General features: G+C 31.4%; 1 protein-coding gene across 2 annotated transcripts in view; it reads right to left on the reverse strand.

Annotated features, from left to right (window-relative positions):
- adamts17 (ADAM metallopeptidase with thrombospondin type 1 motif, 17) overlaps positions 1-14347 on the reverse strand; it is a 148892-nt gene that overhangs the window by 65443 nt on the left and 69102 nt on the right. For both annotated transcript variants that reach the window (XM_051114413.1, XM_051114412.1), the window contains exons 9-12: positions 11680-11820; positions 8223-8373; positions 5234-5335; positions 1130-1275 (exon numbers count right to left, since the gene is read on the reverse strand). In XM_051114413.1, the coding sequence (XP_050970370.1) occupies positions 1130-1275; positions 5234-5335; positions 8223-8373; positions 11680-11820 (540 nt within the window). The remainder of the gene's footprint in view (positions 1-1129; positions 1276-5233; positions 5336-8222; positions 8374-11679; positions 11821-14347) is intronic.

Raw genomic sequence — 14347 nt, forward strand, 5'->3', positions numbered from 1 at the left:
CATCTCTGAAACATGATATTTAATGTTAAGAAATGTAGGGAGGGACTTAATTATATCCATCAGGAAATGATTAGATCATAAAAAGTGGTGTTACATACCAGAACGAAGCCAGACATGAATTCAAGTTTGCTAAAATGATGCCAAAACAGCTATTTGGCTATTGACTAACATAATCGAATAGCCAGCACGCCCAAAATGATGTTAGCAGAAAAGTTACATTTTGATGAAAGATTAAAGAAGAACTTTTTCTTTGAAATGCACTGATGATCAGAATAAGAAGACTTTATGTTGTCTCGATTAAAGAGTCAAAATCACACTAATACAGAGTTCAGCAATCGCTGATGACCTTATCAGATATTTGCATATTGAATTCTGATTGGTATTTTTTATTGCATTTTTTATTTGCATTCTTAATTAAGACCGTTCTCGCACACAGAATGCGAAACCTATTTTTTTCCTTTCTTTCCCCTTTTCCACTATTGTGCTTAAAAACAGAATGTGGCTTGTACATCAGCCTTATTTTTCTTCCTTTTTGCTTTTCGGTTTACTTGATGGAGCTCCAAGTGTTTTACGATCCACCGTGGACTCATGCGCAAAAGAGCGATTACCTCCCGAATGCGCTCACGAGACGCTCCGAGCATCCAAAACAAAAACCGCACATCTCAGACCTTCGATCATTCACAAATTGCACGCTGTTCTGCACTGGAAATAACCAGAGAACTTTAAATTATTACATCATGTTTTAAACACACACACAAACTGTAAAACAAGCTCTCTGGCGGGCTGTCAGGCGTTGAAAAATGACACTCAGAGAGAAACGGCGTCATTAGATGAAGGAGGAGAGTGAGAGGAAAGCTTGTTCCTGCCAAAACACAAACAGGATTATTGTGGTGCATTGTGGGTTTGGATGGTGACTGCGTTTGCATAGAGACAGATCATCTCTGGACTACAGCCTGTCTGTTCACAGCATTTGCACGACTAGTTAGTTTTGGATTACAAATCGCAACAGACATTTATATCCGTGAGAGTAAGACGGAATAAATTCTGACCTGCTGACTGTTTTTCTGAACGACCAGTTGACTAATTCAAGTCCAAAGAGGAGAGAAAAGTGAGAGATGTGAAGGCTTACGGGGGGTTGTCGCATTTCCTCTGTCTGAAACGCGCTCCTGTGCCACACGTTCGGCTGCACATGCTCCACGTGCTCCACGGACTCCAGTCTCCGTCCACATGCTGCGGGATGGGCGTCTTACTGACACACTCACCAGCCCTGCACCACTAATAAAGACACACACATACATGTTAATCCAGCTAAATGAAGACAAACCACAGATTTATATTGCTTTAAATAAAGATAAGTACAAGCTGTGCTGCTGTATTGGTGATCCGCAAATATTACAGGATTTGTTCCCAACTGCTAACCTCATTTATTAAACTGCTGTAATGCTGATTTAATTTGTTTTAAGAAATTCCAGTTGAAAATCTCTCTTTGATTTACAACATGGGTTTTTTTTAATTCTTTAAAAAAAGAAGTGTCTTTTGCTTACCAAGGCTGCATTTATTTATTATTAAGAACTTTTTTAAGAGTTTTCTACTTGAATATATGTTAAAATGTAATTTAGTCCTGTGATGCAAAGCTGAATTTTCAGCATCATTACTCTTCAGTGTCACATGATCCTTCAGAAATCATTCTATGATTTATATGCTGATTTGCTCAAGAAATATTTCTTATGATCATCTGTTAAAAAAATTATGTTATTTAATGCATCCTTGCTAAATAAAAATATTAATTTCCTTTAAAAGTATAAAAAACTTTTGAACAGTTTACAGTATGCTATTTACACTAAGTGAAAAAAGTATCTTTTCTTAGCTAAAGATACTATTTACACTAAGTGCAAATAGTAATAGATGCTATTTACACCATGTTAAAATAGCAGGATTTTCTGCTATTTATACTACTTATTGCAAATAGAGGCAATTATCTGCACCTCAGTATTGTAGTACATTATAAACAGTATGCAATAATAATTTATTAAGTGTAAATTATAGTTTTAATTACATTTATTAAATGGATGCTGCCTTATTGGGACAATAAGGCCTCTCTACACCTACCAGATACTTTATTTTCAACTTTTTGATTATTTCCTTCATTTTTATAGAAAATAAATGCCGACATGATATGAGATTTGAAAACGGACAAAAAAAATGTTAGAACGCAGGTCGATCGCGTCAAAAACAGCACAGCACGCACTGCGCCACTGGAGCTGATCTTTTTTTTTATGACTTATTTTTGCCGTTTTAAGCCTTTATTATGACAGGACAGATCAGTATGGACAGAAAGTGAAGTGGGAGAGAGATGGGGGGCGGGATCGAGAAAGGTCCTCGAGACGGCATTCGAACATGAGACGCCTGTAGCACAACGGCGCTGTATGTCGGCGCACTGCCCACAAAGCTATCGCACCAACTACTAGAGCTGATCTTTAACGATCGTCTTTTGTAATGTTGTCTAGCCCAATCACATGTTGGTGGGCGGAGTTAGTGTCAACAGCCTCTGCCAACAAGTAAGGCTATTTGCACTTTATAAGCGCTTTATTTTTTTTCAAATTCCATTTTAGTTCTTTCTTTTTTTTTCAAAGTTCTGTTTTTTCAAATTTTTTATTGTTCTGGATTTTCATTTTTTCCATTTTAATTTTTAGTGTTAATGTTTTTTTTTTTCATTTTATTTTTATGTCCGATTAATTGAAATCATGAAACTTTTAACAATTTAACAGCAATTTATTAACAGTTTAAGACAATTCAGTTTTTTTTCAGTATTTTTTTTTTTACCAAATTCTGCTTTCCTTTCCATTTAATTTTTTTTCCATTTCACTAAATTTTGATAATCAAAAGCATCTCTAAAAAATTAATTTTATTAAAAAACTAATTACATTAATTACATTCAGTAAAATATTTCTGTCACAGTTTCTTTAAGTTAAAGGCACAATATGAAAGTTTTCGCCGCTCGAGGTCGCATTTTCAAAACAATAACAGAGGCAAAGCTCGATGACGCAATGACGGAGCATGGAATGTTGTGAGATGTCGTTTTCACAAATCATGCTCACGAATGAGGTAATGTATTACTTTTTTATTAACTTACCTGTACATTTAATAACAGTATTTTATGTCATCGTAATGAATTATCTGCAAAGAACATGAAATTTGACTCAATATTAGCCTTTTACTGATATGTGACTATTTGTCATGATTTGGCTGGTTAATGATGCGCATTTTTATGTGTGTAAAACAGTCGTTCTAAAAGTAAATTTGAAAGAACCAACTGCATTTGCAAGTATGGCTAAATGTTTTTGTGCAGCACATACTGTATTTAATTACATTACCATAGGTTTGCTCACCAGACTTGATAAAAAAAAAACTAGGGATGCACCGAATTTTCGGCTGAAAATGGCATTTTCGGTTTTTGGCTGAAAGAGAAAAACGGCCGAAAATATACAGTACTGTGCAAAAGTTTTAGGCCACTAGTATTTTCACCAGCTAAAAAATGTTTTAAAGTAAGTTATTTCTATCTTTTGCTGTAGTGTGTCAGTAAAAAATATTGGTTTACATTTCCAAACATTCTGTTTGCCATTAATTGTAATAATCTAGTGAGATTTTTGTTTGTACAAGGAGTCTGACAACAGCCAGTGCTCCACACAGACATCTGATCTCACCATCATCCAGTCTGTCTCTGGAATGACATGAAGAAACAGAATAACTGAAACAGACTGAATCCAGAAGAACTGTGACAACATCTCCAGGATGTTTCAAATAACCTACCTGAAAAACTCTGCACAAGTGCACCTAGGGCAAAAGCTGCTTTAAACGCAAAGGATGGTCACATCAAATTCTTATTTATTTTAGTTAACAGAAGTTGATTGATAAAGAAAATCTATTTATGACATTGTTTTTGACAGCATCCTCATTTTATGTGCCTAACTGCCTAAAAATTTTAACAGTTGTAGGTATAGGACTCTTAAAGCATCTTGGAGATGCTGCCACAGTTCTTCTGGATTTAGTCTGTCTCCAAGAGATCAGATCTCTGTTTGCTCTGTCTGACAACAGCCTGTGCACCATACAAAAATCTCACTGGATTATTATAATTAATGGCAAAATGAATGTTTAGAAATGTAAACTGATATTTCCTACTGACACACTACAGCAAAAGACTGACTTTAAACCATTTTTTAGCTGATGAAAATACTAGTGGCTTAAGACTTTTGCACAGTACCGTATATACATATATAATATAGGCCTATATATGGGCCTATATATCTGCTCAATATTCCGCTCTATGAATGTGTGTTCCGCTCGTGTACCGCTACTCATGCTCACCGGAAAAACAAAGTCTGCTCAAATTACGCACTTATAGGAAGTTTCTATGTAGTTTCTATGTAGATCCGCATGCGGTAAAACTACAACTTCCGCATTTGTCCACGTGTGTTGCCATAGTATCATAAGTGGAAACTGAGGATAGTGCGGATATTGCATCATTGATAGGCGACAATGACCAGGGACGAGTCATTATTTAAAACTGTAATTTCTCTGGATTTACAATTCCTTGAGAACCTTTGAGATAACGTAAGTACACAACTGCATGAAATATATAACACTGTGAAAGTGGTTTTTGGACATTTTATTACAAAAATCGTATATATTGTGCCTTTAAGTTTCTGTTTGTATATGATATGACGATAGTTTTTGCTCATCAAGTGACTCTCAGAGGAGTTTTAGAGATAATGTTTGTGTGTTTATCTACTCTTATCTACTTGCTGAAAACAGCGAGCGTCATGCGTGCTTCAGTATGTGTGTAGTAAACGAAACTGTGCGTCTGCACCATTCATTTACACAGAGAGGCAGAACATGCAGGATTCATATATAATTAGTCTTTTGCTGCTTAATATTCACAGACACCAGTCCATATCACATTTTGATTAAAGCATACTGACCTACTTTTGATTTATTCATCCAAAATTTGACAAATTCTGTGACATTCCATTATGTACAGTAAATTCCATTTTGCGAAACAGCAGGTTTCTGTCATTACAGTGAAATGAAACTTTCTGTTGGAGTTTCAGTCTGACATTTTGATTTGCTTTAACAGCTTTATTTCCCATCTGTCATAATGATTTTACCTATAGTACTGGCTGTTTTTAGATCAAAAGCACAATTTCCTTAATAATATTAAAGATAAGCTGGTTACCTTGTCGGCCCCACATTCTGTGCCGTCCAGCGGTGGATCTAGTTTGGTTTTACATGACGTGTCTCCTTCCACCAAACACCAGAGACCAGCACACATCAGGTGCTGAAATCACAGACACAGTTTACATTCATGTATACAGTATAAAAACAATTTGATAATTCTTGTTTCATTCTTATTTGATTTTTAATTGTTATAAAGCAGTACGTAGGACCCAAACCTGCTTTACCTGAGTGAAAAACATACACTATGCAGAATAATCCCCCAGTATGGAAAAAGAACAAATGAAATCTCTTTAATATCTCTATGGCAAAACAAAATAAATTAATGTATACATTTTACAGCCTCTTCTTCCCTCTCTTTAAAAAACACTTTATTACCCGCCCTTGAGATGGACAGTATTTTCTGTGTCTGTCTGACAAGTTCGTATTTTTACTTTAGCCAGACACGCTCCGTTACTTCACATGCTCAATCACATTTTTCAATCTAACAGAGAGAAACATTTCAAAGGTGGCAGGACGGCCATTAAATTGCCTTATTTATACTTTGTTTTAGACGTCTCTTTTATGTCAGCTCCTCTCTGCCTTTCAGCTACAGATGATTCATCTTCTTCACATGTTTTATGCTAATCTACACTACACTATATAGTTATGATGGACAGATAGCAAGTGGAAATGTTTGTAGCGACGATCTGAATGGCTACAGCTGATGATTACACGCTCAGGAAAGCATGAACTGACTGTGAACTGATCAGATCAAGCCTGATACGCCAACACCTGCCATCCGCTCTGATGTTTTCTCTACAGCAACTTCTGAACGGAAACTTGCAGACGGAAATATCCAGAGATCTGAGGCTTTGCGTGGATAAACATGATTGATGATTAAGTACAGATACTCTTTTATGTTTTTCACCTGCTACAAATGTAGCCTGGGTAATTTTATACTTCCACCAGCTACATATGGGAATGATCCCAGGGCTTAGACAACATTAAACTAAAAGAAGAAAAGAAAAGAACAGAAAAGAAAAGAAAAGAAAAGAAAAGAAAAGAAAAGAAAAGAAAAGAAAAGAAAAGAAAAGAAATGAATTGGGATAATATAATATTGAGAAGATAAAATTGAATTGATATCTTTTATAATAAATTAAAATGTATAAAAAAATAAATAAATAAATAAAATAAAATAAAATGAAACATAGTAAATGTAATCAATGGGAACTTTAATAAAATAAACACAACACCTAACAACACCTATAAAATATGGCAGGCTAAATGTGAATTATCAGAACACAAACTGATCCCTTGTGATTATATTATGAAGACATTTTTTCATAAATTTTCTAATTTATTTAATAATTTTATATTATTATTATTATTTATTTTTATATAAATTATATATAATTAATTTATATATATATATATATATATATATATATATATATATATATATACATATATATATATATATATATATATATATACATATATATATATATATATATATATATACATACATTTATATTAATTCATTCATGTATTTTAATAAATAAAAATGTATAAAAATATATACATACATAAGAACACACATAAGTAATTAAATAAATAAATACATATATAAATTCAAAAGTAAAATGTAAACTCAATTCTGACTTTATGAAAATAAAATAAAATTAATTAAAATAAACAAATAAAAAAAAATAAATAAAATGAAATAACTAAAATAAAATAAAATAAAATATTTTAAATGTAATCAATGGGAACTTTATTAAAATAAACACAACACCTGACAACACCTATAAAATATGGCAGGCTAAATGTGAATTATCAGAACACAAACTGATCCCTTGTGATTATATTATGAAGACATGGATTTTTCTAATTTATTTAATAATTTATTATTATTATTTATTTTTATATACATTATATATAATTAATTAATTAATTAATTAATTAATAATAATAATATTATATGTATGTAAATTTATATTTATATTAATTCATTCATGTATTTTAATAAATAAAAATGTATAAAAAATATATACATACATAAGAACATACATAAGTAAGTAAATAAATAAATACATATATAAATTCAGAAGTAAAATATAAACTCAATTCTGACTTTATGAAAATAAAATAAAATAACTAAACTAAAATAAAATAAAATATTTTGAATTTAATCAGTGGGAACTTTATTAAAAGAAACACAACACCTGCAACACATATGGCAGGCTAAAGGTGAATAGTCAGAACACAAAAACTGATATATACTGATATATATATATATATATATATATATATTATAACTGATATATATACTGATATATATATTTCATTAATTGATATTTTAATAAATAAATAATGTATAAAAAATACATACATACATAAGTAAATAAATAAATAAATAAATAAATAAATATAAACATAAATTCAAAAGTAAAATGTGAACTTAATCCTGACTTCATGAAAATAGAATAAAATAATAAGTGAACAACCAGAATGAAAATACTGATTCCTTTAGTTTAACATTTATACATTTTATTTTATATATTTTATGTGTTAAACATATACTATGTATTATATAAACTAAAATACATTTATTTTAATTTATTTTATAGAAAATATTCATTTAATTCATTTATGTTTTTATGTAATATGAAAGAGTATGCTTTGCATCATTAAACTGATTTATTGATTTATAATTAACTACAGAAATCCTTTTACATTATTCACCTGCTATAATGTAGGTGGATAAATTTGTACTTCAACTAGTTACACACAGGAACGATCCCAGGACCAATTCAACAATAAAGCAGCTGCAAAGGGATTTTGTCACATATAGGAGCTTGTTTAGGTCAAAAAGATTACATGCTGCTAGTGTTCACATGTGTGTACGTACAGTATGCTTCATTGTGTCCGTTTACGGTATGGAAACATGCAGTACATGAGCGCAGTTATGATATCAGTGCATTCCCAGATGAAAGACACACACACACCTCCATATCAGTGCAGAAAGTAGCGTTGGTGCCGAACAGGATCTGGCACTGCTCGTCAGCGCTGTAGTGCATCCCGGGCAGCTTGGCCGGCAGACGGATGAGGTAGCGGTTACGTGGGTCGGTATGCAGCAAACAGGCACTTGCTTTTGATCTGGAAGACAGTAAGATGATAGAGAAATCATGAGCATAACCTCTTCACACACAACTGGAGGAACTGCAAACTTTCCTATAAAAGAAATTTCTTCTGTAACTGGCTTTCCAATGCTAATTAATTTGTTTAAAGTAATATTTCTCAAATAAACACAGACAGCTGTAGTGGGACAGACTTCTGCAAAACCAAGAACAGTTCCCAAACTCTTTTTCAAGGAGGGCAAAGGAGAAATATTTTGGAAAGGTTGACACTGATGCCTTAAATCCTAATAAGCGCATACACTTCAGGATTCACAAGCACGTCTGCTCTCTGTAAATATTTAATATTTCAGCTCATTCTAGAATAACACAGGCATGGCCCGTGTTAGAGACTCAGAGTAGAAAAAACCTTACAATGTGTTATGTTATGTGAGGTGTATAAATGAATGAACAAATGAACGAATAAACAATAAATGCGTTCAGAAGGAAATTGTAATTTTGAACTGAATAAAGTAAAATAAACATTGTTAAACTAATCAGTAAACTAAAATAAAACTGACACATAAATAAATGTAAATGAAATATTGTGAATTTATTTAATTAATTAATTAATTTGATTTACTAACTCTTGATTTATAATAATAATAATAATAAAAATAATCATAAAATAAAAAAAAATATTGTGATCTTAATCAATGGGAGTTCAATTAAAAGAAACACTGACAATGCTTTTAAAATATGACAAACTAAATGTACAACTTGATTTACTAATAACAAATAAAATAAAATAAAATAAAAATATTGTGAATTTAATCAATAGGAGTTTAATTAAAAGAAACACCAACAATGCCTATAAAGTATGACACACGAAATATACAGCTTGATTTACTAACTCTTGATTTATATTATCACATAATACAATTAAATTAAATTAAACACACATAAAATAAAATAATAAAATAAAATATTGTGAATTGAATCAATGGGAATTTAATTAAAAGAAACACTGACAATGTCTATAAAATATGACACACTAAATACACAACTTGTTTTACTAACTCTTTATTTATATTATTACATAAATAAAATAAAATAAAATAAAATAAAAATATTGTGAATTTAATCAATGGGAATTTAATTAAACGAAACACTGACAATGCCTATAAAATATGACAAACTAAATGTACAACTTGATTTACTAACTCTTGATTTATATTATCACATAATAAAATAAAATTAAACATTTTTAAAATAATAAAATAAAATAAAATATATTGTGAATTGAAAAATATATTGTGAATTTAATTAAACGAAAAACTGACAATGCCTATAAAATATGCCAAACTAAATGTAAAACTTGATTTATTAACTTTCGATTTCTATTATCGCATAATAAAATAAAATAAAATAAAATTTAATCTACATGAGGCAGCATAATTTTGCTGCCTACCTTTTGGAAAAGCCTTCACGTAGTGTGCACCTATGACGCCTACTGTACAGAGGCGGCTCAACATGTTTAGGAGCAGAGCTATGCTGTCATGTTATGGTGGCGAGGAGCTTTACTCTACAGGAAAAAACACTAATCTGCCTGATTGTCTCCGGAATTAAAATGCTCTCTGAAGCTCAACAGCAGAGTTTGGATAAGGCTGGTATCTGCTTGGATACGGTGACACTCTGTCGTCTGAATTGAGGTCAGAAGCGCGGCGGGCACAGCAGACAGTGAATCCTGCAGCTTTATTCTGTCATCGGCTGCAGTACATCCGTGAGGATCGATGACTCCAGCCGGTTCTTTGTTTATAGAGCCGCAGCAGACACTATTAAGCCTGGCCTTCCAGAATGAACTCTCCTCTATTCAAACGTTTGTTCAATGTTTGTTCACCTTCCTCAAGGATATTTGCCAGAGAATTAATGTGGGAGACTGAATCTAGCCTGGTTGGTCTAGTGGTTCTTATGTTATATATATATATATATATATCAATAATTTATTACATTTTATTCTAGATGTTATTATATAAATAGAAATTATATAGGCGTATGTTATGTCATTTATGTGTGTGTGAGTGTGTGTGTGTGTGTGTGTGTGTATGTATATATATATATATATATTTATAAAATTAATTATTTATTACATTTTACTATAGCTGTTATTATTTAAATATATATTATAAATAATATATCAATTAACTTAAAAATAAACTTGTTATTATATTTTATTATAGATGTGACTATATAAATGCAAATGATACATGTGTATGTTATGTCATTTATATGCGTGTGTAAATACAATTTTAATAATAATATAATATAATATAATATTTTATTTATTTATTTTTTTTACATTTGTTATATATATTTTATTTTTTATTTATATAATATTAAAAATAGAGATTTTCATTTTTGTTTATGGGAAAGTAGTAGAAAGTATATAAAAAATACTAAAATGAGAGTGTATATATAAAATAATATATTAATTAATTTTTTACAAATTATTTATTATATATTATTATAGATGTTATTATATAAAAATATTATAAATAAAATTTTATTTTAGAATTGCATTTATATTTTAATACATTACAATTATATATATATATATATATATATATATATATATTTATTAAACGCATTAAAATATATAATCAATTAATTAATATATGTATGTGTGTGTGTGAATACAAGTAAATACAAATATGAGTGTACTACAATTATTATAAATATAATTATTAATAGAATTATATTAACTTATATTATTTATTCATGAAAATTAAATGTGTATACATTATATTAATTATAGAAAAATATTTCAGAATACTTTTTTTCTTAAAATGTCACTGAAGTTAAACATCGTATTTGCTATAATTAAATTTAATTAATTGTAATTGACAAAATATAATTATTGCAATATTGCTAAATGACATTATATTTTCTTTCTATATATATAATTATTATAGAATTATATAAACTTATATTTTATATAATTTATTAATAAAAATCAAATTTGGGTACATTATTTTAATTATACAAAAATATTTCAGAATACTTTTTTTTCTTAAAATGTCACTGTAGTTTAATTACTTATTTGCTATAATTAAATATATATATAATAATAATTATAATTATAATTATAATTATTGCAATAATGCTAAACATTATATTCTCTCTTTATTAATTGTAAATATATTTTCCAGAATTTTATAAAAAATATTTTCTACTATATTGTTTTTTAAAAACTAATAGGCAATAACACCTACTTGCACCTAAACTACTAAAAACACCTAAAAACAGAGTCTAGTTTGAGGATTTTATATCTTACGGCGCACAACCTCACCTGAGGAACTTCTCCAGGTCGTCACGACTGCAGCTGGACCAGGAGAGGTCACTGGGGTTGCGACCTTTGACCCATTCCCCGGACATGATGTGAGAGTGTCCCGTGCAGGTGGCGTGATCGTCATCATGGCTCATGCCCATGCTAAAGAGACAAGACCGGCACTAATAAGAAACAGCAGTGATTTGACAAAATACGAGTCTCACCCAGGCAAACTTAGTGCACAGTAAATAGTTATTGTGCTTGTTAAACATAATCATTAACACACCGTTTACGAAGCTCCCCCTGAATGCATAACAGTACAATATTACTCTGAGCATTCGTGCTCATGAAAACCAAAGCGACCAGAGTTGGAGAGAGTGCTTTCTCCTAAGCCCTGACCTACATTTCCCAAATTAAAAACAACAACCGAAAACTGAAGCGGCGGCAGCGAACGCAGGAACTAATAAAGAGAGCAGTGTGGATTTCTAGGCTGCGTCTCGGCTCCCGCTAAAGACCAAAGCAATAAAAGTCTAAAGACACACACAACGAACACAATAGGAATCAAGGAGTCGCTGCGGAGAACTAAACGAACAAGGAGAAGAATGTGAGCGCTACAGCGGTTTCATTGTCGCTTTCTCTCCAGCTCTAACATAGATGAGTGGCTCTTAATGTCAATGGGGTGATTTGGTTAATAGGTGGATTGAGATGAGAATCTCTCTCACACTAAAACAATCGTGGGAGGTTTATAAGGGTGCCAAATGTCTGTTGTGTTAAATTTGTGTAAGGGAAGGAAAAAAACACGATTGGCCTTATTAAAACAGGGTGTTTTGCTGCCAAGCTAATAATGATCAAGTGCTTTCACAGGCCAAAATACCCTATCAAGCATGCAAAGGACTTGGAAGGGAAGGCATCATGCATGACCAACAGTGACTCAGTGCTTACAGACATGGACTGGTAATCTAAAAGTACAATAAGTTGTTGTTAGCATATAGCAAGTCAAAATTTGCAATGCTGCTTAGAAAGAGTAAATGCACACCGCATTAGTTTCAATTAAAGTGATAGTTCACCCAAAAACTAAAATGCTGTCATTAATTACTCACCCTCATGTTGTTCCAAACCTGTAAGAACTTTGTTAATCTTCAGAACACGAATTAAGATATCTGAGCTTTCTGACTCTGCATAGACAGCACGTTCAAGGCCCAGAAAGGTAGCAAGGACATCATTCAAATAGTCCATGTGACATCAGTGTTTAACTGTAATGTTATAAAGCTACGAGAATACTTTTTGTGCGCAAAGAAAACAAAAATAACTTTATTCAACAATGTTTTCTCTTCCGTGTCAGTCTTTGATGTAGAAAGAAAGTCCATCTCTCTTAGTTCATCGACTGTATACCCTGTTGAAAAAAAATTGCATATGTTGGTTAGGTATGTTTATAAAGGTATAAAGCATGGCTGCTGGTTTGAGCTGGTTGAACTGGTCCTGAGCAGGAAATAATTGCTTAAGACCAGCACATGACCAGCTAAGGACTAGCTTAAACCAGCTCAAACCAGCAGCCATGCCTCAAAACATATCTGTTTTTTTTTAACAGTGTAGTCTGGTTTACATAAATAAGGCTAAACCAAAAAATTGCAAGTAATCCTTTGCAACAAAATCTTCAGAAGTTGTTTTTTTTTTTTGTTTTCTTTGTGCAGAAACATTATTCTAATAGCTTCATAAAATTATGGTTGAACCACTGATGTCACATGGACTATTTTAACTAGAAATGCACCGATTTTTTTTTTTGTAAGCGTGACCTGCCGATACGAAATATTTCTTCAGTTTTCTGTTTTCTTTCTAAGAACTATTATTGACAGCATAAACAAACAAAATCTATACTTTTTACAATGCAATAAATAAATAAACAAATCAAAATATTTACATAATACAAATGTATTAAACATTACAACTCCCCAAATCTGGACTAAGTTACAGATATTCTCTATAAATGCATTTACACTGCAACATTTCAAATGCATAAATAAGATTAATATAAGATTAATATTTAACATATTTTATTAAACATACAAATAATAAATGTTGGGAAAAATGCAATGATAATTTTAAATAAGAAACCAAACCATCAGTAGGTGGAAGCAAATAACAGTCATTTAGTCATTCATTCAAATAATTCATGCAAACAACAGATTCATTCGGAAACGAGGCAAGAGGGTGTTTTTTATGAATGGGTTTCTGAATCATTGACTCACTTGCAGAAAAGCTAGCTCATGCATTTATGACCTCTAGACTGGACTATTGTAATGCACTACTAGGTGGTTGTCCTGCATCTTCGATTAACAAACTACAGGTAGTCCAAAATGCAGCTGCTAGAGTCCTTACCAGGTCAAGATAATAAGATCATATTACCCTAATTTTACAGTCTCTGCACTGGCTACCCATTAGGTTCCGCATCAGTTACAAAATATCACTTCTTACCTACACAGCCCTCAATGGTTTAGCTCCTGCATACCTAACTAGTCTTCTATCACGCTACAATCCATCACGCTCTCTGACGCTGCAAAACTCTGGACTGTTGGTGGTACCTAGGATAGCAAAGTCCACTAAAGGAGGTAGAGCTTCTTTGCATTTGCCTCCCAAAATCTGGAACAGCCTTCCTGATAATGTTTAAATCTAGCTAAAGACAATTCTCTTT

This window comes from Labeo rohita, chromosome 7 (assembly GCF_022985175.1).
Source record: "Labeo rohita strain BAU-BD-2019 chromosome 7, IGBB_LRoh.1.0, whole genome shotgun sequence".
In the NCBI taxonomy this organism is placed as follows: domain Eukaryota; kingdom Metazoa; phylum Chordata; class Actinopteri; order Cypriniformes; family Cyprinidae; genus Labeo; species Labeo rohita.